This window comes from Typha latifolia, chromosome 5 (genome assembly GCF_019914945.1).
Source record: "Typha latifolia isolate L0001 chromosome 5, TyphaL0001v2, whole genome shotgun sequence".
NCBI lineage: Eukaryota > Viridiplantae > Streptophyta > Magnoliopsida > Poales > Typhaceae > Typha > Typha latifolia.
Genome location: NC_133090.1, coordinates 16,162,585 through 16,186,000, shown reverse-complemented (window position 1 = coordinate 16,186,000; position 23,416 = coordinate 16,162,585). Strand labels below are relative to the sequence as shown.

At 39.1% G+C, this 23,416-nt stretch overlaps 6 protein-coding genes, 1 long non-coding RNA gene and 1 pseudogene across 8 annotated transcripts; 4 read left to right on the top strand and 4 right to left on the bottom strand.

Annotated features, from left to right (window-relative positions):
• Positions 1–42: 42 nt before the first annotated feature.
• Positions 43–6,226, bottom strand: LOC140789825 (serine/threonine protein phosphatase 2A 55 kDa regulatory subunit B alpha isoform-like). 2 transcript variants are annotated; one of them, XM_073139676.1, is made up of 14 exons: positions 5,703–6,226; positions 4,624–4,727; positions 4,425–4,520; positions 4,217–4,336; positions 3,188–3,364; positions 2,838–2,929; positions 2,513–2,631; positions 2,139–2,262; positions 1,898–2,021; positions 1,336–1,404; positions 1,157–1,248; positions 984–1,061; positions 758–825; positions 43–650 (listed from the first exon to the last, which is right to left on the bottom strand). In XM_073139676.1, exons 1-14 carry the CDS (start codon positions 5,812–5,814, stop codon positions 514–516), a joined length of 1,512 nt encoding a protein of 503 aa, XP_072995777.1. In that variant the 5' UTR covers positions 5,815–6,226; the 3' UTR covers positions 43–513. The 2 variants fall into 2 exon arrangements, with proteins under 2 accessions (XP_072995777.1, XP_072995775.1); XM_073139674.1 differs by having other exon boundaries at positions 3,185–3,364; positions 5,703–6,017.
• A 260-nt stretch (positions 6,227–6,486) lies between these two features.
• LOC140788847 (uncharacterized) lies at positions 6,487–8,896 on the top strand. The gene is made up of 2 exons (XM_073138319.1): positions 6,487–7,018; positions 8,357–8,896. Exons 1-2 carry the CDS (start codon positions 6,618–6,620, stop codon positions 8,589–8,591), a joined length of 636 nt encoding a protein of 211 aa, XP_072994420.1. The 5' UTR covers positions 6,487–6,617; the 3' UTR covers positions 8,592–8,896.
• Positions 8,897–9,737: 841 nt separating this feature from the next.
• On the top strand, positions 9,738–11,603 carry LOC140788842 (uncharacterized). The gene is made up of 3 exons (XM_073138317.1): positions 9,738–9,857; positions 10,067–10,255; positions 11,176–11,603. The coding sequence occupies exons 2-3, from the start codon at positions 10,074–10,076 to the stop codon at positions 11,360–11,362; spliced, it is 369 nt and encodes a 122-aa protein (XP_072994418.1). The 5' UTR covers positions 9,738–9,857; positions 10,067–10,073; the 3' UTR covers positions 11,363–11,603.
• A 585-nt stretch (positions 11,604–12,188) lies between these two features.
• On the bottom strand, positions 12,189–13,424 carry LOC140788845 (uncharacterized). Its single transcript, XR_012109103.1, has 2 exons — positions 12,691–13,424; positions 12,189–12,616 (listed from the first exon to the last, which is right to left on the bottom strand). It is a non-coding gene; the product is annotated as an uncharacterized lncRNA (long non-coding RNA).
• Positions 13,425–13,710: 286 nt separating this feature from the next.
• On the bottom strand, positions 13,711–14,800 carry LOC140788844 (SUN domain-containing protein 4-like; annotated as a pseudogene).
• An 823-nt stretch (positions 14,801–15,623) lies between these two features.
• Positions 15,624–19,105, top strand: LOC140788838 (protein NDL2-like). Its single transcript, XM_073138312.1, has 11 exons — positions 15,624–15,891; positions 16,424–16,523; positions 17,053–17,150; positions 17,265–17,353; positions 17,456–17,516; positions 17,661–17,747; positions 17,851–17,928; positions 18,024–18,080; positions 18,171–18,226; positions 18,310–18,445; positions 18,532–19,105. The coding sequence occupies exons 1-11, from the start codon at positions 15,826–15,828 to the stop codon at positions 18,751–18,753; spliced, it is 1,050 nt and encodes a 349-aa protein (XP_072994413.1). The 5' UTR covers positions 15,624–15,825; the 3' UTR covers positions 18,754–19,105.
• An 858-nt stretch (positions 19,106–19,963) lies between these two features.
• LOC140788840 (thiamine phosphate phosphatase-like protein) lies at positions 19,964–21,404 on the bottom strand. The gene is made up of 4 exons (XM_073138314.1): positions 21,154–21,404; positions 20,872–20,993; positions 20,545–20,746; positions 19,964–20,394 (listed from the first exon to the last, which is right to left on the bottom strand). The coding sequence occupies exons 1-4, from the start codon at positions 21,289–21,291 to the stop codon at positions 20,026–20,028; spliced, it is 831 nt and encodes a 276-aa protein (XP_072994415.1). The 5' UTR covers positions 21,292–21,404; the 3' UTR covers positions 19,964–20,025.
• Positions 21,405–22,235: 831 nt separating this feature from the next.
• Positions 22,236–23,207, top strand: LOC140788841 (chlorophyll a-b binding protein 40, chloroplastic-like). The gene has a single exon (XM_073138315.1). The coding sequence runs from the start codon at positions 22,304–22,306 to the stop codon at positions 23,102–23,104; it is 801 nt and encodes a 266-aa protein (XP_072994416.1). The 5' UTR covers positions 22,236–22,303; the 3' UTR covers positions 23,105–23,207.
• Positions 23,208–23,416: the final 209 nt, after the last annotated feature.

The following is a 23,416-nucleotide window of genomic DNA, read 5'->3' as shown; positions in this document are numbered from 1 at the left end:
CTGGTCTTTCTATTACAAGCAAAGCTGAATGATACACAAATATTTAGCTTCTTTTTAATAAATTAGCTATTTGAAATAGAAAAATTAACAGACAACAGTTCCAATAACGAAAAAAAAAATAAAGAAAAAGAGTTGGCACATTATGGCTTAAATGAAACAAGCACATACAATACTCATCTCCTTAACAACCAAGGTAGACCCTTGATGGTTTTCTACTTTGGTAGGAGAGGTACAATCACACACTTGAACCTTAGACGAGCACTGCAAAGAAAGATGGGGTATATTTTTCCCCGGAAGAGAATTCAGAACCAAGCCACCAGCCCGGGAACAATGGTTGAAATACTTCCTCATGGATTCCGGCAGCCTTCTCTGGCCTCGAGAGGGACAGTATAGTATGTGACCATATAATGATAGCATCAGGCATTTCCCATTTGGTTGCATGAAAGCTAAAGGCTTTCACCAGAAGCAGTGCTCAAGAAGACAAGAACTCTCTGTCTCGGTGCTCGCCATCTCTTATGCATAGTACATGTACAAGCTATTGGCAGCAGCACAAGCAATTGAATTCTCAGTTGGATGCCACGCTAAATGGAGCAATTTCGTAGTGAAATCATATGAATTCCCATTGCCATCGACTCCAGGGGTTTCAGTTCCTGCAAGAATTTAATTACATAAGAAGATTTCTGATGATGGCTGACTAAGAAATGAGAAGTTGCAAGTAAGCTGTTGGAACTGCTGAAGAGAACAGCAAGATGCTGACCTCGTCTGCCGCCACCTGTTGCACTGCTCAGATAACTTGGAGGCCTTGCAAGGTCTTGTACTTGTCTCCTAAATGGTATGAAAACAGATACAGTTGAGCTAATATGACAAACATACAACATGACATTGATAAGTTCCCTAAGCAGACATATCCATCTTCTTTTGATACATTAACCATGTTTCTTTCTTATCATAACTTCTTTTACAAAGAACTGCATGAACCATACCTCATAGGGTTTTTACTCGCTTCCAAAGTTGTCATTTCATTGCTTCCACCAACACAACCGAACACACGGAAAAGGTTGCTGGAGCCAAAAATTTCAAAAAAAAAACTATGAAATTAATATTTCGAGGGCATTGGGCATTAACCAATCATTGTAGTGGAAGTACAGAATATTACTTGTAAGAACCGGTTGCTACCCGTAGTCCATCTCCACTTAAACAGCACTCAAATTTGTCAAAGATTGAGTCATTTTCATATAAATCACATAACTGTACAAAAGCACATGTCAATCAACAACCACTCTCTCAAAGAAAATAGTACATATGCTGAACTAATCTTAATTCAAAAGAAATCACCTTGGGCCTTAAATATTCATGGACCTGGAAAGTAGCAAGAGGACCAGAATTCATGTTTATGTCCCATAGCTGCAAGGAAGGGAAAAAAAAAAAGAAACAGGTAGATGAATGAAACTTCTAATTTAAATGATAGGAACAGTGAATTATGCGACCAGTTTCTATTGTCTTATCATACACATCTTGGTTGGGACATTTGTACCTACTACCTAGATACAATCAAAGAAAACAAAGATAATGTACTCATACTTGCTATAGTTATTGGCTATGTGTAGTGCGAGCTATAAAATATATGAAGCACCTATATGCAGAATATATATATGGATGTTACATCAGTTACACTTCTTTCTCCAAGATATGGGTTGTAATCCAGCTAAATTTTCTCGGACCAAGCAAGACAATGATTAAAATTCAATACAATTTCTGAGATTGTATTGAACAAGTCCTTCGAACAACAAAATCACGACTTGGTGTTCATAAACTTCTTACTTGAATCTTCTTTCTCCAAGATAATAGTGCATACAAACAATAAATAACCAAATACATACAAACAAGATTCTTGAACCTTGAGAGTCATGTAATCACGACTTAGGATATGTCTTCCATCCTTCGAGAACTTGATATCTGAAATTGAAGCAATAATCTCAGTAAAGAAGGACCGCGAAACTGGTGCCCCATGCTCCTGAAACCTATAAGGATGCAACATTAGCTATTGAAACAATAGAAAATGGTAATACTCAACATGGCCTTCTAAAACCTTAAAAGGTTTCAGGATAATACAAGAGAGGGGCAGAGAGAGTAATTACAAAAGAGAATTGTTGTCGCATAAAGCTGATCGCCTCAAATCAATAAGTCGTATTATGCCCTTTGAGCTACTATATGCCAATGTGTTACAGTGAGTAGGGTGAAACTCAGCAGATGTTATCACCTCTGCATTTCAGAAATAGATGAGTTATGAAACTTCGCCTAATAGATTTAACACAAAAAGGAAAAAAAAAAAACTCAGTAAAATCTAGCAGTTCATGCAACAGTGTTGCCACTTAATACTCCATAGAGTAAATAATAAAGGTACATCTGATTTTGAGAAGATGTTCCTATCTGTCATATGAATACATAAGATATCAAGGCAATGCCGCAAACACCAATAGGTACACCAAGTTCATATCTCCAGAATGTATACCTGTAAGATCCTCCATATTTGAAGGCTTGACATCGACAATGTTAAAACTCTGGTTGCTTATTTCCAAGTTCCAAAGATTTATACGCAAATCATCTGCTGATATGAAAGTCTCACCATCACTGAAAATAAATAAATAGTGAAGAAAGTAAGTGACCAAGAAAAAGATACAATGTTTAAAGAGGACAGCAAGGAAACGTGACTGTATCAGTAGTCATGAGCAGTGGCCTTAATTTTAAGAAAGTTCATTGCACTGATATCTAGTCCTAAGCAATATGGTTGCTTAAAGAACTATGCAACTAGAAGATAAGTTAAAAAATGTACAAACCTGTTAGCTGAAATGGAATTGATGTGATAATCATGTGCATGAGCATAGACTCTTCGGCATTTGGCAACAAGATTTGTTTCTTTGCTTGAAATCTGCTTAAAAGGAAATTATTTGGCATATGGAAATAATCAGGAAAAATGAAAGTAACTATTATTAGTAACAGAGGTACTTTGGAAAGTAAGGTAGAAGAAAGAGTGATAATATAATTATATTGCTCCATAAAAACAAATGATGCTGAACAGTCTTATGCAATATCTACCACTTATCAATCTGGTGCAGATAAAGTACATTATTAGAAATTATTCATTTTTTCAATGCATAAACAAATAGTCTGTGATAAGTACAACTACCACAGGCAAGCGTAGCGAAGGAAATCCGCCTGGTGGAAATGAAAAATCCTTGTTTGTATATGACCTTTCTGCACATCCACCATTCAGAAGATATAACCTTGGGCTACTACCATTGACTAGAGCATGTGAACGATCCAAATTCATCTCTGAAACATTTTTCACCTTCTTTTCTTGCACCTACAGTTAGAATAGAAATGTCATGAAAATGCAAATATCAAGTAAGATGCAACTGTAACTTATTCATGTTACATTTATACATAGCTACCAACTAGAGAGACCATACGAATATAAATTAGACATGAAGTCCAAATACCTATCATTAGTGCAGCCAAATCTCCAAAACTACTTTTAGATCAAAACCACATTAAGATATACAATTTCAGAACTAGAAGGGCACAAAAGGATGAATTGAAGTATTGAAAAAAGATAAAATCCAAGGTATATTAGATGAAGATAAATAACAGTGACATAAGGAAATAAAAGGTTGGATTAAAAAATGATAGCTCTGTGCATACACTTTTTCATAGTTTGTTTCTAAACAACAGTGAGGATTATTCAAGTGTTTGCATGCAAAAGAAAAGAATAATCCCATGTACAAGAATGTGCAATGACTCCTGCATTATGAAACCAGACCAAAGAAAAAGCGGAAGGAAAGCCCACCCACAGTTTTCACTAGATGGAGGACTTACACTCGTGACCACTAAGTTACTAACTACATGGTAGAATAGAAATGGCACATAAATGAATAGATTTGAGTAGAAAAACAAAAAGAAGGAAACTCCTTTCCTAACATTACAGAAAACATAATAGCAAAATTTAATAAGAACATCTCTGTGAATGGGCGCGGAATATAATATCAAAAGATAAAAAATGTTTTTTTTGACAAAAAAAACTTAAAAATGTTTACAATAAGAAATCTGTGATAGAAAGGACCAGAAGAATTATTAATCATCAATTCATCAGCCATAAAGATCATTTTTCAAAATATGCAATGTATAGAAAAATGATGCTTAAAAAAGTTGAGGTTACCTTCCAAAACTTGATAGTTTTGTCATTAGTGGAGAGAAGAAACAATGAACTATTTGATGTCTGACACCATCTTATCTTGTTGATCTTTTCTTCTATTTCCAAACTTTTAAGGTAATCAAACTGATTGCATGAAATGGAAGATATACCAAGTTAGATATGGATCCAAAGAACATCAGATTGCCATCAGCAAAGTACAATGGAATGGTACCTCTGGTTCATGACTTTGAAACTCTGTTTTATAGCAGAATTCAGGATGCCTGTTAATTGGACAATCTGCCTTCTCTAAATCCCTTCTATGAACATTCTACAGAAGGAACAAAGAAGAAAATGCAAAAACATTGTAGTAATTATCAAACATAGGATGCAAGACATAGACATTAACATGTTGATTGTGTTGTCTAGCATACATCCTTGAGGTCCGTCCTTTCAAATAAAACTACACGCCCTCCTCTATCTCCAGTGGCAAGATGATTCCCAGATTTATCAAATTCAATTGCTGAGATAATGTCAACTGCGCAAGCAACAGGCTGTATATATTACAAGCATAACAAAACAGGCTAGCAAGGAAATCAAGATAGAGAAACTACAATTGATGTTTATAAACACCACAGATGCAACAGTGACCAGAAACACAGCACATAACAGAAAAGGACAATCAAACTAGGATGCCTATGAAGGATGTACAGGAAAATAATAGGAAATAATAGGAATAGGATACATTTATGATAGAAGCTTTTGTATATGTCATCTAGCAAAGAAGTAAACAAATACAAGTACACATGCATACAACTTGCCATTGGAATATTAGAGATAATCATGTATAATATCCTACACTGCCATAAGATCATCATGTCTGTGAACTCCAGCTAGCAGATTGTCCATTCATGACAAGTTAATAGGTGTCTCACAATTGGTCCAATATCCAATTATCGACAATTAAACTATGCCTACATTCCTTCTAACATAAAACATGATAAGTCAACAGGTCACAAGCCACAAGCTACAGTAGAAGCACACATGCAAAAGACAATGACAACTTAAAAGAGAAACATCACTGTGAAATTAGGTATACCTTCATATACAAGTTATATTGATCCACTATACTTAAAGTCTTAAATGTCAGCAAGTATGAGTTACCATAACTATCAATATAGAAATAGTTAAACATGACAATGTGCCCGAATGTTCTCAGGTGTAGCTTTGCCTCAGTTAAAAGGAAAAAAGAAAACAAAACAAAAGATGTAGCTGGAGCTAAATCTCCGAATCCTACTAACAAAGCAAGAGAAAAGTACATCAAGTTTCTCTCTTCAAATCAAAAGAACTATTATTTACTATCCTATCAGACACCGACACCCTTTAATCGGCACTCTTGAATAAAAGTTCGATAGGATCTAAGCAACTAATTAACTGATTAAGAAAACCTCAACCCTCAAAGCAATCTACACCAAAGTTTAGCCCGATAAATTAATAAGGAGAAAGATCGCACCTTCCTGCACTTCCTCTCCCAGAGCCCTCTCCCCGAAGACCTGCGAGAATTTCCACCCAAGTGTCGGCGGCTGCGCCAACGTAGTGACTTCATCCACATCAGTTGCATTCATTTTCGATCGGAAACCAAGCGATTTCGACGCCGGCGAACACGGGCATCGACCACCTAAGCGGAGATCGAAAGCTCCCCTCGGGAAAGAGGAGAGATATCAGAGAAGGGTGGAATTCACTGGGCTCGTTGGGATTGCAGCGAAGGACTCCACCATGGGAAGAGAGAGAGAGAGAGAGAGAGAGAGAGAGAGAGAGAGAGAGAGGGAAAGAGAGAAGACGAAGAGGGTTTGGGATGAGATAGGAGGAGAAGAGTAGTAGTGGGGAATCGTTGATGGGGATTGATTCGACGGAGGGAGGCGAAAAGGAAAAGGAAAAGGAAACAAAAAGAGAAAAAAAAAATGCTTCCTTTCTTCTCTTCTGCTTCCCCTGCCGAAATCCGTGTCCAGTTTTTTTTTTTTTTTCCTTTTTTTCTATATTTTCTTACCTGCTTTTCCTTTATTTTAAGGGTCTTTTTGTATATTTGCCAATTGAAAGTCTTAATTATAGACGACATCGAATATTTTACGAGTTTTGATTCTTAATGATACCGGGTTCATTGTAAATATGAGTATATATGATATTATCTTCTTATTGGGCTTTTGTGGGCCGATCCGTCGACCCAGTGGGCTTCCAGCCCCTCGTTGTAAGAAATTCTTACATCTGGAGCTGCAGATCATCCACTTTCGAGTCTACGTACCACCTTAGTTCTCCACTATTTCTGGAAGCTTCGAGCTCCATTGAGGATTACCTTCTCCCTCCGCTTCCTCTCCAACTCTCTCTCTCTTCTCGTCGCCAAATCCGCGACAAAATCTAACCTTAAGAGTTCATGGCTCTTATTCCTCGCACCGCTCGCCTCGCTCTCCTCGCCGCCGAGAATTCGGCGGTGATGTCGTCGGTGGCGGCCTACTCCTCGGCGGCGGCTACATCGTCGTCCCCAGCCCCGTACTACCGTCCTCCTCCTCCGTCAGCGTCGTCTCCGACCGGGCTCTCGAAGGCGGCCGAGTTCGTGATCTCGAAGGTGGACGATCTGATGAACTGGGCACGGAGGGGTTCCATCTGGCCCATGACCTTCGGGCTCGCGTGCTGCGCCGTGGAGATGATGCACGCGGGAGCTTCTCGCTACGATTTCGATCGGTTTGGTGTCATCTTTCGCCCCAGTCCTCGCCAGTCCGATTGCATGATCGTTGCTGGAACACTCACCAACAAGATGGCGCCTGCCCTCCGCAAGTAATGAATCGTGATCTTTTATTTCTTCCGACAATTTTATTATGTATTTGATTATAGAGCCCTATGGTAGAGCTAAAAAGTAGTTTCATCGCAATCATGATTAAAAAAATTGATCTTTTTCTACATAATTTTGAGTTGGCCTGATTTTGGTGCTCTCTCCAGTACCTGATTTTGGTGCTTTCTCCAGTAAATGATCTTAGTTCTAGCAGAAAGCCGCTTTCTTATTTATCCATAATTGTCGTTGGCGTATACCTGCCTAATTAATTTCACTCTTTTTCTACCTCAACAGTGCTGGTTTGGATTGTTTGTTCGTTGTTCTGATGTTCTCTGCCATAATAATTCATCTGTAATTGTGCAATAGCATTTCATTGGAAAATATTAGTCTTTCCTATTGTTGAGTTGCGACAAACCATCTTCAAACAAAAGAATATGGAGGGGCCTGGAAAAATAGCAATACCAGGCACAATACGGGAGGTAATTTTGGACGTGATTATTATCATATAGGAAGAGAGAGGGGGTAGAGGGAGAAACGGAGAAGTGGATGGGATACTATGAGAATTACATGATTCGAATCAACGGAAAGATTTATGCACAAGATTGTAATATAGGGGAGGATTGTTAATTTGTTATATGCTAGCTATGGTAGGGTTTACCAGGTAGGATAGTTGCATGACTATCAAAGTAGAAGAGGAATATGGGACCACAGCAGAAGAATAGAAGGGCATGTGGTGGATTCAGGATGAAAACAGGAGAAGTGCGAATAGCAAGCGGAGGTTCTATATTATTCTGGAGGGCTGGCACAATGGACCTAAAGAAATTCCGGGCCCAAAGTTTTTCAAGATGTAGATTAAAGAAATTAGGTGAATAGAAGAGAGAAAGAGGTGTTATATACTTCTATGCTTCATTCATTAGGCTAATTTTCTTACTCTGATCATATAAGGCTTCCAATCTGATTAAGAACTAGTAGTACAATAGGTAATGGAGAAAGAAAGATTGCACGAGTTGCTAAAGTTTAAGGTGAGTTCGAACTGAGGATCTATATGGGCGATGGTGAACTTCGTTAGCAGTCGTAGACGACTGTTTGCAGAGGTTTTTGGGGAGGAAAAAGAGAGTGAGAGATGACAAGAGGATGGGTAATAACGTGCATCTGAAGATAATGGAGTCTAGCAATGTTGTTTCTTGGTGACATTGCCATGTAACTATATACATATACTGCCATGTTTCCAACACATGCGAACATTTGTAGTGTGAATGTATTTCCTTTTCTTTGTATTGAGAACGTTAACAATTCTGAATTTGATCAGCTTACAAATTTGTGACTCTATTTGTTCCCCTCAGAGTTTATGACCAGATGCCAGAGCCCCGATGGGTTATCTCAATGGGCAGCTGCGCAAATGGTGGTGGTTATTATCACTACTCATACTCCGTTGTACGCGGCTGTGATCGGATCGTTCCTGTTGACATCTATGTCCCTGGTTGCCCACCAACTGCTGAGGCTTTGCTCTATGGCGTTCTTCAGCTCCAGAAGAAGATCAACAGACGCAAGGATTTCCTTCTGTGGTGGACCAAGTGATGAAACTTGACGATCTTCTGCTTCAGTAAAATGAATTGGATTTTCTGGCCTCTTTTGTATTGTCCCCTGAAGTAAAAAAAAAAAAAAAAAAAAAAAGAAAAAAAAAAAAAAAACTAAGTCCTGGATATTGTGGACACTGGAGGTGAGATAGTGGATATGTGTATCATATGAAGCAAACTTTGTATATGTCCTGTGACTCAACAGATGCATAAACATGTATAATGGTATATACTGTAATTGCTCTGTACTTGTGATAATTTGGTTTTTGTTTGTTGGAATGCACCATATCGTTTGGTTTGTTTAGATCTCCTTGATTGAGAACTTTCTCTACAAAAATAGTTGTAACATCTATTTGTGATTAGGACATTAATGATAAACCCGTACCTGTATGAGCTTGTTGAGATTGGTTCAATGGTGTTGGGTTTTATTGAATTGGTGATAGATAACTTGAAGGTATTCGAATTATTGCAAAGAAGAAAGAACTTATAGATCAATTTATTAATTACTAATTTTTCTCTCCTAATTTAACGATTAAAATTGTATAATTCTCTAAAACTCCTAATTTGTAAGGATAAAATGGTTTTTTTCTTATTTCTCTCTCCAAGGTGACTCATTTTTTTTATGAAAAATAATGGCTAACAAATTATTTTACTCCCATTTTGACTTTTGAGGTCAGTTGAAGTTATCACTCAATATATATTTTACACCTATATCTAAAATTATTTTATTTTTTTTTATATTTTAAAATATTTTAAATGAGTTTTTATATTTATGATTAAAGTAATTTTTTTTATCAAACTTAACTATATGTCACCAAAATAAAATAACTAAAATACTTTCCTTGTGTGTGTTAGGCAAAACATCTAAGCTTTTACTATTAAGTCGTCAAATAACTAAAATAGTTATGATACTTAAGTTAAATTTAATAAAAATATATAACTATAAGAAATAATTTAATATTTTTATAATATAAAGAGGCAAAGTAATTTTAGGCGCAGCCGCGCAGGCATATAGCCATAAAATGTATTTAACACCCTTTTTATTAAATATTTTCGATTTACTCACAATAAGCCTCCGAATTTGCGTCAAATTACGAAACCAGCCCCTCCCACCACTAAAATAAAGTAAAATACCACCGAGAAGCCCACCGCTTGCTAGGTCTACGTTGGGGAACTTCACAAACCTCTCTCTCTCTCTCTCTCTCTCTCTCTCTCTCTCTCTCTCTCCCCTCCCTCCTTCTCCTCCGTTCGTCTCTGCCTTCAAGAGGTAAATCTCTTCCTTCTCTCCCATTCCTAGCGCTCAAATCTCTTAAACCCCCATATCTCCCGCATGGATTTTGTCGGAATTCTAGGGTGTCGATCCACTCCCATTTCGTAGGGTTTAGTGCATAAGATAGATCGAAGAGTGTATCTCTTTCTATAGATCGGGGAATCTTCTCTCTTTCCTCCTTAATGGTCTTATTGGATTTGTTTTAGCAAGTAGATGGCGTCGAAGCTGCACCAGCTTCGATCGAAGGCGACTCAGGCCTCCCAATTTGTTGCGAAGCATGGTTCTGTGTACTATAAGGAGCTGTTGGAGAATAACAAGAAGTACATTGTGGATCCGCCTACCATTGAGACGTGCCAGGATTTGTCAAAGAAGCTCTTTTATACGCGCCTCGGGAGGCAAGTGTTCATTTCGGCGCTTAAATGCGTTTGTCTTCTTATAATATGTGTTTTTTAACTGCCATAGATTAGAAAAGGAAGGGCAACCTGAAGATTTACCTATATTTATGGAATCGAAGTTATAAGACGAACTGTAACTGAAGTGCTTCAGGGTACATAATGAAAATGTTGAGAAGGTCAAAAATAGGCGTTCTGCTATGACTTATAAATTTTCTTCTCCATTGACAATGATTTGTTTTCTGGTAACAAAAGATTAGAGGGGTGGTTAAACATTATTCTTTTGAAGTTCGTGGAACTGATCTGAAAACGCGTCAACAATTACCTAATTTGCAAAACGTTGCTGATTTGAAACTTTAGAGATCTTAATAAGGACCTTACATACAAGGTTGATGAGATGAAAATAGTGATTTTGTTATTCACTGCTGTTATTTTTTTTCCCTTTTCCTGTGCATGTGATCAGGACGTGTTCTTGGACCCTCAATGGAACTGTGTGAAGGTGGTAAGATCCAGGGTTAATGTTTTCAGATCAATTAAACTTTGTAGTATTCACTGGCAGCTTCTGCCTATTATTATGTCAAGCTAGACAGAGGAGATATGAGCCCTCTAGGAAAGAAAACCTTGTCGTGTCAATTAAGTGAACGTTGGAAGTGCCTGTGAGTGGTCACTATTCCATAAAAAAATGTTGTTGGTTTATGTGGCATGTAAAATATCAATTACCATGCGTTGTTTTTTCTGAGCACTTACCAAGTTATATCTAAATTGTAGTTGTGTTAGCAGTCTTCTTGTAAATTCTTGAATCAATGAGCAGTCATTGCTTTTACTGTTTATGTTAAGCAGGAAAGGATACCAATTTCTTTCCAGGAAAACAAAATTGTTGCTGCAGGTAGCTATATCACGAAATTTATTGCTTTCTTTTACAGTATTCCTGGTCGCTATGAGTTGTTCTGGAAGGAGCTTGATGGTGTGAAGCACATATGGAGAAACAGGAAGGAGCTGAAGGTTGAGGATGCTGGAATTGCAGCCTTGTTTGGGCTCGAGTTGTATGCTTGGTTTTGTGTCGGCGAGATCGTTGGAAGAGGATTCACTTTTACTGGCTACTATGTTTGAACAAGCAGTCCTGATTATAAAACTGGTTTACAATCTGCATCTGTTTAGTCAATGGTTTGTTTGATAATCAGGTCCTGACCTCATTTCACATACAAAATTTTGTTTCGCAAAACCTTCGGAACTAGCGGTCAGCGAGACATTCATCATTGCCTCAATAATTTTGCTGGCTTATTTTTTTTTCTTGTTATATCAATTATCTTATGTTTTGGCATCTAATGAACTTCATGACTCTTTTTCCCCATTTTTTATGCGATGAATATCTGTATTCTTCTATTTGCCACAGCAGTAATTCAGCAGACAAAGTAAGTCCAATTCATAGCCACAACATAGCGAAAATTTAGTGGATCGCCTCCATTAACACAGAGGTGCATTAGTTCGTAATATCTGCTATTTAGAGCATGGGCTTATGGATGCTTGGCTGTGAAGCAAAGAACTTTCTCTGGGTCTGCTTTGCCTTTCTGCAGCTACTGTATATTAAGTTGGCTTTGTGATGGTTATAATTATGAGGCGCAGGTTTGGATGAATGCTGTAATGAATAATTCCTGGCAAGCTATACATTTAACTGTTGATGCAATTCTATGTACTTCTCGACTGCAGGATTGAACATGTGTGCCTTGAATGATACCAAAGTTGATCGTTCTTGGAATAAAAAAAAGAAAGAGAAAAGATGTAGATAAGTGAAGAAAATTATATGCGTTTTTTTTTTTAATCAACAGTCCGTGGACTATGAAAATTATATGCGTTACGATGGACATATTTGGTCTAAAATGCAGTGCCTGAGGTGAGACAGTACAGAGTTGTAGAACAAATATCTGAGTCCAGCAAGGAAAAAATCATACGCTACATTTCTTTGTAACTACATTGGATGTAAGGCCTCAAATTTGAGTGGTATACCATACAAGTAAAGAATGACAAAAAAGAAATTTAAAAAAAGAAGATAAGTTTGATGGAGATATGTTAGAGGGAAAGAAAAATTTTCTACCAGTGAAAGAGAAAACTATCATCAACTACTAAGATGAGAAATTAGCTATACAGCTAAAAGTATTAGAGTTGCCATGCTGCTACTTGCCAATACCAAAAGCCAACTCGTGCTTGTCCTAAACATCCTCTCGGGATCAGAGGTCTTGTGGAAAGCCAAGATCCTATCACATACTAACTTGAGAAATGCAAGGTATGAAACGGTGAGCAGAGCAAGTTCCTTGTTATGTAGAATTTCTTGGTTGCTTTGGATCTTCTCAACATTTGCCATTTGCTCTGCAAAACAGATGTAGTGGAGCTTAGTATCTCTTGCCATATAGTTTTACAGGTTATAATTTTCATGTACTTACTGCACCAACATATGGAAGAAGTTGCAATTCCGAAGAAGCTTTAATATTTGTAGAATTAGTTACATGCAAAAGTTTGGGCAATCTTTTCTGCAGTTTTAGAGCAAGTCAGCAGCATAAATATTTTGCCCTGGAAAAATAAAAGGCGGCAGGATTAGTGACATTATTGTTTCCAATCATCCTATCTTTTTGAGGAGAGACCTAGTCCTGAACTTCTTATTACTTGATGTTAAGCTTTAAATGATACAAAACAAGCAAGGTGTCTAAGCCAAATTTTAGTAAATTGAAATGGAAATGTCAATAGTAGAAAACATATTTCACAAATCACAGACAATTTCACTTGGTTTGCTTAGGAAAGAAATCTTACAGTTCCCACTAACTAATCAGCTGGATAATTACTCCTTAGTCCTGTCTGTTCCTTGATCTCTTTCCTAATGGTTATTCTACTGCCTTTGGATATTATTTATTTGTTCTTGTGAGCAATAGATTTTGCATGAACATACCCTTGAGGGGAGTTTCACCAACACTGTCTTCATTGAAATTCTCATACTATAGTTCAATTATGCACAGTTGCACACACTTATCTATAACTATGGATATATACAACTAGTGTTTACTGATATTATTAAGGATTACTATTACAAAATCAGAATTGATGGCAGAACATACAAACTAAAGAACAAACTACAAAGTAGTTAAAGATGACCTACAATCCTGAAACTTCCAGGAACATAATATTAGCATAAACCAATTGTTGCAAGTAGTAAGTTGCAGATATGTAACATTCTGCAAGTAGTATCATAGAACTATTCTCTAACCCGAGTACAGCATTTTCTCTGACAAAAGCATCTAGCTCAATTGACACGGATGTTTTCCAATCCATAACATTGGTTAGTTCCTTCACCTGAAAGATTAGGAAATCTACGATGTGGAGAAGTTTCCAAGAATATCTTACTTTCAATTTAAGCTCAAAGCTTGCTGATGCAGTGAAGACAACTGTAATGCAAGTATACTAAGAAACCAGATAGTAATGTAGCATGGACTGAGTAGCAAATTCATTTACCATATATTCCTTTACATCCATAAGACCACTGACATCAGATTTGATCTTTTCCAACAGCTCATTATACTGAGAAATCCCCTTCTGAAGATGCAGTAGTACATCATCATATCTTAGATTAAGTTCTCTGAGGTATTCCTCCAAAGAGGAAAGGCACAGTTCCAAGGATCTTTTTCTCTGCATTGAAATCTTCAAAACAGCATTGCTAGGCCCTCTTCCTATTTACTGATCGTTAACTTCTTTCACGAGATGAAACACATTGACTTTGGAACTATCACTCTTCAAGCGATTTACATTCTGTATTCTAACATGAACATCAACCCCACTGTGAACCCGAATGATATCATTATGTCCTCTCTCCTCCAGATTCAAAGAAGCAACACGGTTGGCAGAAGATTCATTAGAAGCCACAATTAGGTCTCCCAGCATCCTCTCAACTGCATCCACACCATAAACCTCTTAGATAGCTCAACGTACAGTAGAATTCTGACCCATAATGGCTGACCAAGTTCAACCTCATGTACCTTGTCCATCTGGGTTCCAGAAGAATAAAGCTCTGTTTGTGCTTCTCATTCTGCGCAGAAAAACTCCCAAGAAGGACCCATTTCTCGGTTGGGTATCCTAAGCTTCCCAACAGTTCAAAATCCTTGAAATTGGAGGAATAATGCTCAAGATTTGCAATCTCAAGAGAATCGACTAGGGTCTACTCAAAGAGCTCAATTATGACAAATTTTCCACCAGCTGAACAAGGGTTACTGAGATACTTGTCCTTGTCCCTGCACAAGATATTAGCTGCCCCCTTTGCCTCCTTGTTGTGAGCCAAAATTTTTGCACCCTTGGAGGAGGATGCATAGTTATAAACCGCACCTCCTGGCTCAAGTCTATGAGTAATTTTCCCGAACATCTCACACGCATCACTTTGCCTTCTTTGCAAAGCTAAGTCCAGGAACTCATCGAGTCCAAGATAGGTTTTTGCTGTAAACGTCTCGATCTTTTCTTTCTTCTGGCTATTGAAATTTCCCGTATCACTTTCCTGTTCATGATCTCTGTACTTTCAGATTGTCTCATTTCCTAAGAAATTCTGGGATTCCAATACTCTACTTATAGGGCAGTAATTGCTGTGTAGGCTAAGAAGATAGGATTCTAGCGGCATCACTTCACAAAAGTCGTCATTTCCATTGTTTCATCAACATAAGAATCCACAAGTATTTAAGAAAACAAACTTTTCACAGTCCAGCAGAGGTGAGATTTTACGAAAAGAGGCTCCTTTAAGATCTAGTAAGCTGTACTTTCTCGCAGAATAAGTCAAGAGTCAGAAACTGGCAATTGAGTTTCACCAAAAACATATAAATATACACGAATTGTATCAATCTTCACAAATTCGAGTAAAAATAGAAGTTATGCTACCAACCTTGAACGCCTTGGCCACAGCTGAAGCCTAAGTAGAAGAGGAAGAGGAGGGAGAGGGACAACTCGCGCAGTCTCTTCCTCCCGCCTCCATCCATGGCCACAGATGACCATTTCTTCTTCTTCCTCCTCATGGGAGATCGAATGGAACGCGAAATTAGCTTTTGGCGAGAAGGATGGAGAAAGAACGGGAAATCCTCAGTAAATATGGATATGGATATAGATTCTTTTACAAATTGCCACGGAACTTAACCTATTCATTGGACAACTGTTATCCGGCTAAGAATGGCGAGCTAAGTGAATTCTTGCAATCAAGGCTGCAGACGATCCACTATTCCACTCCCCTTGACCAGGGTTCGGAGTTAAATTTCCTCAGTTACTCGGTCACAGGCATACACACTTGCACAGCAAGCTGGTGGGGTCCAAGAAGAATGACTAAGTCTCCAGCTGCCAGCTGGAACGACAACTCGATCGAGAGAGAGAGGAATCCGTCGGTGGGCCGAATCGGTTTCGCGGAGAGGTGGGTGAGTTCGAAACCTTCGTTTTATAAGCGAGGGAAGGAAGGGGGGAGAGAGAGAGAGAGAGAGAGAGAGAGAGAGGAGAGAGAGAGAGAGAGAGAGGAGAGAGAGAAACGGTTTCTCTCGTCGGAGGGGCAAAACCGTCCTCGGCCGATGAGGGAATCGAGCGGGTCGGTGTCGGTGTCGGTGGACGTGGAGACCGTCTCTCTTGGTGGAAAGGTTTCGTTTTGTTGAATTTTTCGATTGTGTCTGTAAACTTATTATTTCCTGCTCCTTTCTTGATGGAGATTACTTGCGTTTCTGAAGCAAGATGCATTCTTTTCCCTTTGCCTTTTATATTTTCTCTTTGATTGTTATATATTCAGACAGATATAGTCAGCAAATGATTCCAAAGACAAGTAATATAGTTGATAATTAGCTGGGAATAACAAAATGGAGTACGATAATTACTTCTCTCAACTGGAATTCCTTGATGCCTTCGTTCTCCTTGATACTATTCTTTTGGTGGCACGACATTGTCAGGGTCAATTTTCTGTTGACCCAAAGATCCACTTGGAGCTGGTCCACTAGTCTATTGATGATTATTTTCAAAGATGTGTATAGTTATTTATTTGAAATTATATTTTATAAAGTTTTAGATAACGTTTTATGTCTTTTAATTTAATTTGATTGTTTAGTTACATGATTTAGTATTAGAGCAATGGTTTTTAGTTATCTTTATCATGATTTGCCTTTCCGACGCTGTCCACAGGAGCATATCATTAGAACAAGCCATGGAACAGTATCCGTTGCAGTGTTTGGAGATCTAGGAAAGCCTGCTCTTATAACCTACCCAGATGTAGGTTTAAATTGTAAGTTGAATACTGCCTATGCTAGAGCTCCCATCCTTCCTCCTTTCTAACAAAAAGAAGGAAAAAAAAGCATTTGATGTCATATGGCTTCAAATTTGCATGTCCAGTGAGCGCCTTCAAATTTTACATGTTTAAAGTATTCTCCTCGGATTCTTCATTCTGATAAATGCATTAGTTTAGATTTGATCTTTGTTCATGCCATCACTTTTAAAAGGAGCTGTCTATATATCTAGAAGAGGAAATGTTTGTATTCATATTCTCACATCCTTCATTAAGTGTATATATTTTCTATAATCGATATATATTTTGTTATAATATAGTGCACACAATTTATACATACGGTATACATTAGAATCTAGTATTACAAATCGAAAAATGAAATATGATTAAATTGCAAAAGTACTCCTTTATCTTCCTTTGTTTCCTTTACCAAATACTTATTCGCCAAGGGTGCCCATCTTGCAACATAATGCAAACAAAAAGAAATATTCACTCTTCTTGTTTTTATGTTTTTGTTGGGAATCATCAGATGTATCATGTTTTCAAGGATTGTTTCTCTGTGGTGAAGTTGCTTCATTGCTGCTTCACAACTTCTGCATATATCACATCAGCCCTCCAGGACATGAGGTCTGTGTTGTTGTTGCAGCTTAAAATTCTCTGGAAGTCTCCACACTTCTTCTCAGTGGTTGTGAACTCTTTTCACATGAACTTGTTTATAAACACCCTCATGTGATATTGCAGTTGGGAGCGGCTCCAATTTCAGACAAAGCTACAATCCCTTCTGTTGATGATTTGGCAGATCAAGTTGCAGATGTTCTTGACTATTTTGGGTAATATACTTTGATATGTTAAATCTTAGAGTTTATTAAGAAAGAGGCTCTGTAAGACATTTTGGAATTTTGACATTCTCTTTAAATTTTTAAATTTTTTAGGCTACGTTCAGTTATGTGCCTGGGGGTAATGGCTGGTGCTTATATTCTCACACTTTTTTCTGTAATTCTCTCTCTCTCTCTCTCTCTCTCTCTCTCTCTCTCTCTCTCAATCTCTCTCATACTTCTTCCTGCACATCACAAGTATTGCTTTTAATTGTCGTTCCATTTCTGAAATGTTGACTATATGTTTGATAATTGGTTCTAGATCAGATACAGAGAGCGCGTTCTAGGCTTGATTGTGGTTTCTCCTATTTGTAGAGCTCCATCTTGGACAGAGTGGTTGTGTAATAAAGTACTGCACTAGATCCTTTGACTACTAGTACTGGCTCTCTGCATGCCATCTCCTTGTAATTATTGTTCAGATCTTAAACTAATTAGCAAAATCCCTCCTCTAGGTGATGTCAAATTTACTCTATTTCTATGGGATGTGTGGCTTGATGAAGGATTTTTTGCTCCACCGATACTTCAGCAAGGTCTGTGAGTCCAAGTCCCTGTACATTGTCTGATTCAGTAAAAGGGAATTTCTTGTCATGGTGTTTGATGGCTCTCTCAATGACTTTGTTAGTAGGAAGTTCGCAGCAGTGCACATGTCCCTGAGTCTGATGTTGTACAAGCCTGCGGAACTGTGAGTGTTTGCCAGAAGTATTTTCTTTTTACACGTTTATACATTTTGTATACGATGATGTGATGATGCCTAATACCCTTGCTTCTGCAGCTGCTGGGAGAGAGAGAAAGTACCAACGTCTGGCAGTTTCTTCAGTCAATTAATGGGTACAGCAGTAGACTTTGCTGTATAAATATCAATCAGCATTACTTAGTAAACTCTAATATTGTGAATGTTTGTTGATTATCAGGAGATATGACATCACAGAAGGATTGCCGCAATTACAGTGTCGGACATTAATATTTGTTGGTAAGAACTCTCCCTTCCATTCTGATGCCCTATACATGACCACAAAGTTGGACGGACGGTACAGTGCCTTAGTCGAGGTATTATCATGAAACTGATACATCTTGTACATTTGTCCTCTGAATTGCCATCATCACTGTGTTGATATTTCCGTAACCCAATTCAGGTTGAGGCATGTGGATCACTAGTCACTGAAGAGCAACCCCATGCTATGCTAGTTCCCTTGGAGTATTTCTTCATGGGATACGGACTTTACAGGCCAAGCCTGCTTAGTATCAGCCCACGCGGCCCCCTCAGTCCGTCGTGCATCTCCCCTGAGTTGCTGTCGCCTGAGAGCATGGGACTGAAGCTAAAGCCTATAAAGACAAGGGCTTCACTTCAAGTTTGATACCAGAAAGGATGGGGAATGTTAGGAAGAGTAACGAGATTGGCAATGCCACGCAGAACTGGAGCTAGTCTTAGGCTCATAAGGTTCTACCTGACATCTGGAATAGAATTTGTATCTGTAGATAGGGAAGGGATAAATAGGAAATGGGAATAATTGGACAAGGAAGATTCTGTTCCATCCATCACTGCGCACTACTCTCAACCTGTGAATCCTAGTAATAATAATATGGGTTGGTGTCGCTAATCAAGATGTCTCCTTTATTCCTTTAGATTCTATATGAGCATCTGTATGTCAAGGCTGTACTCCAAGATTTTTTCCTGCCACAAAGGAATGAATGCGTAACAATTGGCTACTTGTGGTTTCTTGGTCAGCTCTCATGATTAGGAATATCCTTATCTTCATTGGCACGCGTATTGAAATTATTATTCTTGGCCAACCCTGCTTCCATATAGTTTAAGTCAATGGAAAATTGGTAAAAAAAACACACATTTGTTGGTTTATGTATGTCTCCAGCACACAGAGGTATCAGAAATATAGTAAAAGAATACCTAGTGAGATTCAAAGTTTGATTTCATCCAGTGTAGAAGAACAGCAACTTGTTCTCTTCTTTTTGGGGGGGTTCTGAAGATTACAGTAACTAGCAGGTAGCTGTATCTTTTAAAATTATCTTGTAGTTGTAAGATGTAGGATTAATGTATCTGAATTCCTCTTATCTGAAGAAAGAATCACTTTGGCTATGTCTCAGGTGTTGCTTAGCTCATTTAATGCGGGTAATTATGCATTATTCTTCGAGAAGAGAAGATTAGTGTCAGATGTCTGTCAGCGTGGCATTATTTACCGTCTCTTCTAGTGATTGATGTACAGGATGACGACAGCTTCCTCTTTCTGAGACTCTGACTGGTTCTTTGCATGATCATCACTTGGATTGTCTTCTTGTGCTTTCTGCGCAAGCCCTTTTCAATGTAAGTGTTTCTCCTATGACCCTCACAAGCCTTAATGGAACACAACTCATGCAAGACTTTTTTTTCTTCTCAATTATTAGAATGCTGTTGCTAGTGAATCATGTCGTTATTTTGCCTGCTTCGCTATCTTCTGACGTGTCCTTGCAATCTTAGGATGCCCACTTCCATTTGGGAGCTTACTATATGTATAATGCATGGCGAGAGAAACTAATTCTAAGGAAGGAAAACAAAAAAAAAAGATTAAATGATAGTGTAAAACATGGTCTTTGATCAATGATATATAGTACAAATGGACTTGTATAAATATTGGTTAATGAGGAACCCTCAGAGATAGGAGAAGGCCTTCTTTAGGAGACAATGGAATTGTCTCAAGCTTGCAGTCCGTTGAGATCAATTGTGCAGAACTATCATTAGGATCAGCAGCAGTAGTCTTGTTGATTAGCTGCAAGAGAACTCTTGCAAACTCCTCGCCATTACTCCATTCATGAACCTCTGCTTTGAGAAGCTTGGTGTTGTTGCTTACAAGATCCCACAGGGGGAATTCCTTTCTTGGCATCACATAGTCTGCTTCAGTTAGCCTGAGGGAAGGGCAGTAGTCTCCCTTGCCGTCGCCGAGGTAGATGAAGTGCTTCTTCCCCTCTGCGTCCGCAGATGCTCGGATTCGGTCAAAGATCTTTCCCTGTAGTTGCAAATCTTAGAGCTATATCCAAAAAAACATTGAAGATTAAGCAACTCGAAAATTAATGTCTTAGTGCACGAGCGAGGCTCGTCGCATTCGTACAAGTTTCTTAATTTGCATGGTAATAACTTGTTCGTAGTTTTGAATTACCTTGCACATGTTTGATGGGCACAAGCTGCAACCGTGAGGAGAAGAGTGGAGATCATGGTAGGGAAGAATCCTAAGCCTCCCATCCTCATCCACATAACAGGGATTGGTGTTGATCTCCGAGAAGCACTCAAGAAGCCCATGGTGTTTGAGAATTGTCTCAATGAACAAGTGGTTGGCATCACTCACAATTCGGAGATCACATCTACATGTATATACATATATATACATATATACATATATATATATATATATATATATATATATATATGTAAGTAGCTAGAAGACATGCATAGATTAAGCATTGAGTTCCATAGGACTAAAGCATACCCAAGAGCATAAGAGGATCTAATGGCATCAACAACGTGAGGATCCAAAGGAGCTGTCTTCAAGCAATTTGTTATGTCTTCAATAGACCTCCCTTGTGAGTGCAACTCCCTCGTTATCTTGTCCTACAAGTATAAATATATATACAAACTAACATGAGCAATTAAAGAATACCAAATCAAATGAGAGAGAGAGAGAGAGAGAGAGAGAGAGAGAGAGAGAGAGAGAGAGAGAGAGAGAGAGAGAGAGAGATGTGTGTGATGGTTGTAATATTGATGCACCAACCATGAGATTGTTCAATGGCATTGTTGGACGAAGACGATCGAAGAGCTCGGTGGCGCCTAATCGCTCGACAACCCAGATGTCGCTGTCGCAGCCTATGATCGTCTCGTCGAAGTCGAAGGTGGCGACCACGCCGGCCATCGGGTTCAGCTTGGATCTTTCTCTCACTAGAATTGCTTGGTTGCTATATATATATGTAGGAATCAATAGAAGCAAAGGAAGAGGAAGAAAAAGAAGAGTTTGGTGGAATTACACGCATAGATGGCTTTGAGGGAGTATAATATATATATATATAGCAAAAGGTTGGAAAGGAATATTACTATGAATCGACGATGGATACCGAGTATGGCGGTTATTCTTTTTAGCTTTCGTACATGTTCCAAAGTGTGGGTGGAATAGCCACTAGTTACTAAGTAGTAGTAGTACTCGGGTCGGGGGATGAAGAACACCGAATTGTAGTGGATAACGCGTGTGTTGCACGAGTACTTATCGGGCCTGCAATAGGATCTTTTGCATTTCACACCTATATTATATGCTTATTCTAATTTACACCCTACATACAGTACCAAAAAGATATCTGAAAGGCTGGACCCACCTTATGATTGTCATTTGATTTTCAAAGAAGATCCCAAGTAGGGTGTTTTCATGGATCTAGTAAAAACGTTTAGGGTCAATTTATAAATAGTGAAATTGCAGGGTGGAATAAACACATGATACAGGGTGTGAAATGAAAAATCTCTAAAAGAAGAAGAATTGGGCCTTTGCAGTCCAAATCTTAATTACTATTGGGCCTATTTATAGCCAGCCCATTGTAATTTGTCTATATATGAGAGATTGGGTTCAGGGCCCATCTGATCTTATTATAGATAGATGCGAGTCTTGTGTGATTGGTTGAGCATATATTTTTTAAGATAAAAACTAGGATGAGAATTTTTACAACGAGAGGCTCAGCAAGTGCCAACTCACTGCTGAGTCAGAGGCCATTAACCAATCGGTAGACAGAGAAAGATCCTCCTAGCCGTTGGGATAAGGACCTCTATCCTCTCTTCCCACAAAACTCACTATTTAAACAACTCCACACTCTTCTCAGTCTCTCACCACCTTCTCAACTTCGCAAATCCAAGCATCCAATACCCAAAACAATCTCTCTTCAATGGCAGCCACAATGGCCCTCTCCTCCCCATCCCTCGCCGGGAAGGCGGTCAAGCTCGCCCCTTCCTCCTCCGAGATCATTGGCGATGGCCGCATCACCATGAGGAAGACCGCCGGCAAGCCCAAGACCGTCTCATCCGGTAGCCCATGGTACGGCCCTGATCGCGTCAAGTACCTCGGCCCGTTCTCCGGCGAGGCACCTTCCTACCTGACCGGCGAATTCCCCGGCGACTACGGGTGGGACACTGCCGGGCTCTCCGCTGACCCGGAGACCTTCGCCAAGAACCGCGAGCTGGAGGTCATCCACTGCCGGTGGGCCATGCTCGGCGCCCTAGGCTGCGTCTTCCCGGAGCTCCTCGCCCGCAACAGGGTAAAATTCGGTGAGGCGGTGTGGTTCAAGGCCGGATCTCAGATCTTTAGCGAAGGGGGATTGGACTACTTGGGCAACCCAAGCTTGGTCCACGCTCAGAGCATCTTGGCCATCTGGGCTTGCCAGGTCATCCTCATGGGTGCCGTCGAGGGCTACCGTGTCGCCGGTGGGCCACTCGGGGAGATCACCGACCCGTTGTACCCGGGTGGTAGCTTCGACCCACTCGGACTCGCCGATGACCCAGAGGCGTTCGCTGAGCTTAAGGTGAAGGAGATCAAGAACGGCAGGCTTGCCATGTTCTCCATGTTTGGATTCTTTGTCCAAGCTATTGTGACCGGAAAGGGGCCATTGGAGAACCTTGCTGACCACCTTGCTGACCCAGTCAACAACAATGCATGGGCCTATGCCACCAACTTTGTTCCTGGGAAGTGAGAGCAGTGATGCAGGGCGATGTAGAATGTGAGATGAGAGATGTGTACCACCACTGTATTTCTATTGTGTTCTATGGATTGTCTAAAGACTTTGTTATCTAGTATCTGAATGATCCCAAGGTCAGAGATAATCCTCTGCACAAGAAAACTAACAGAAACTCAGTTCAGATATCATCATAGATCTTCATACAATTTAATATATTCTCAAGAAAATGGGGCCAAGTAGAGCAAACAAGTCAATATATAAGGCAGTAAAGTATATCATATACTTCTCGAAGTAGCTATATTTTTAAAACATCACAGACACCAAAAC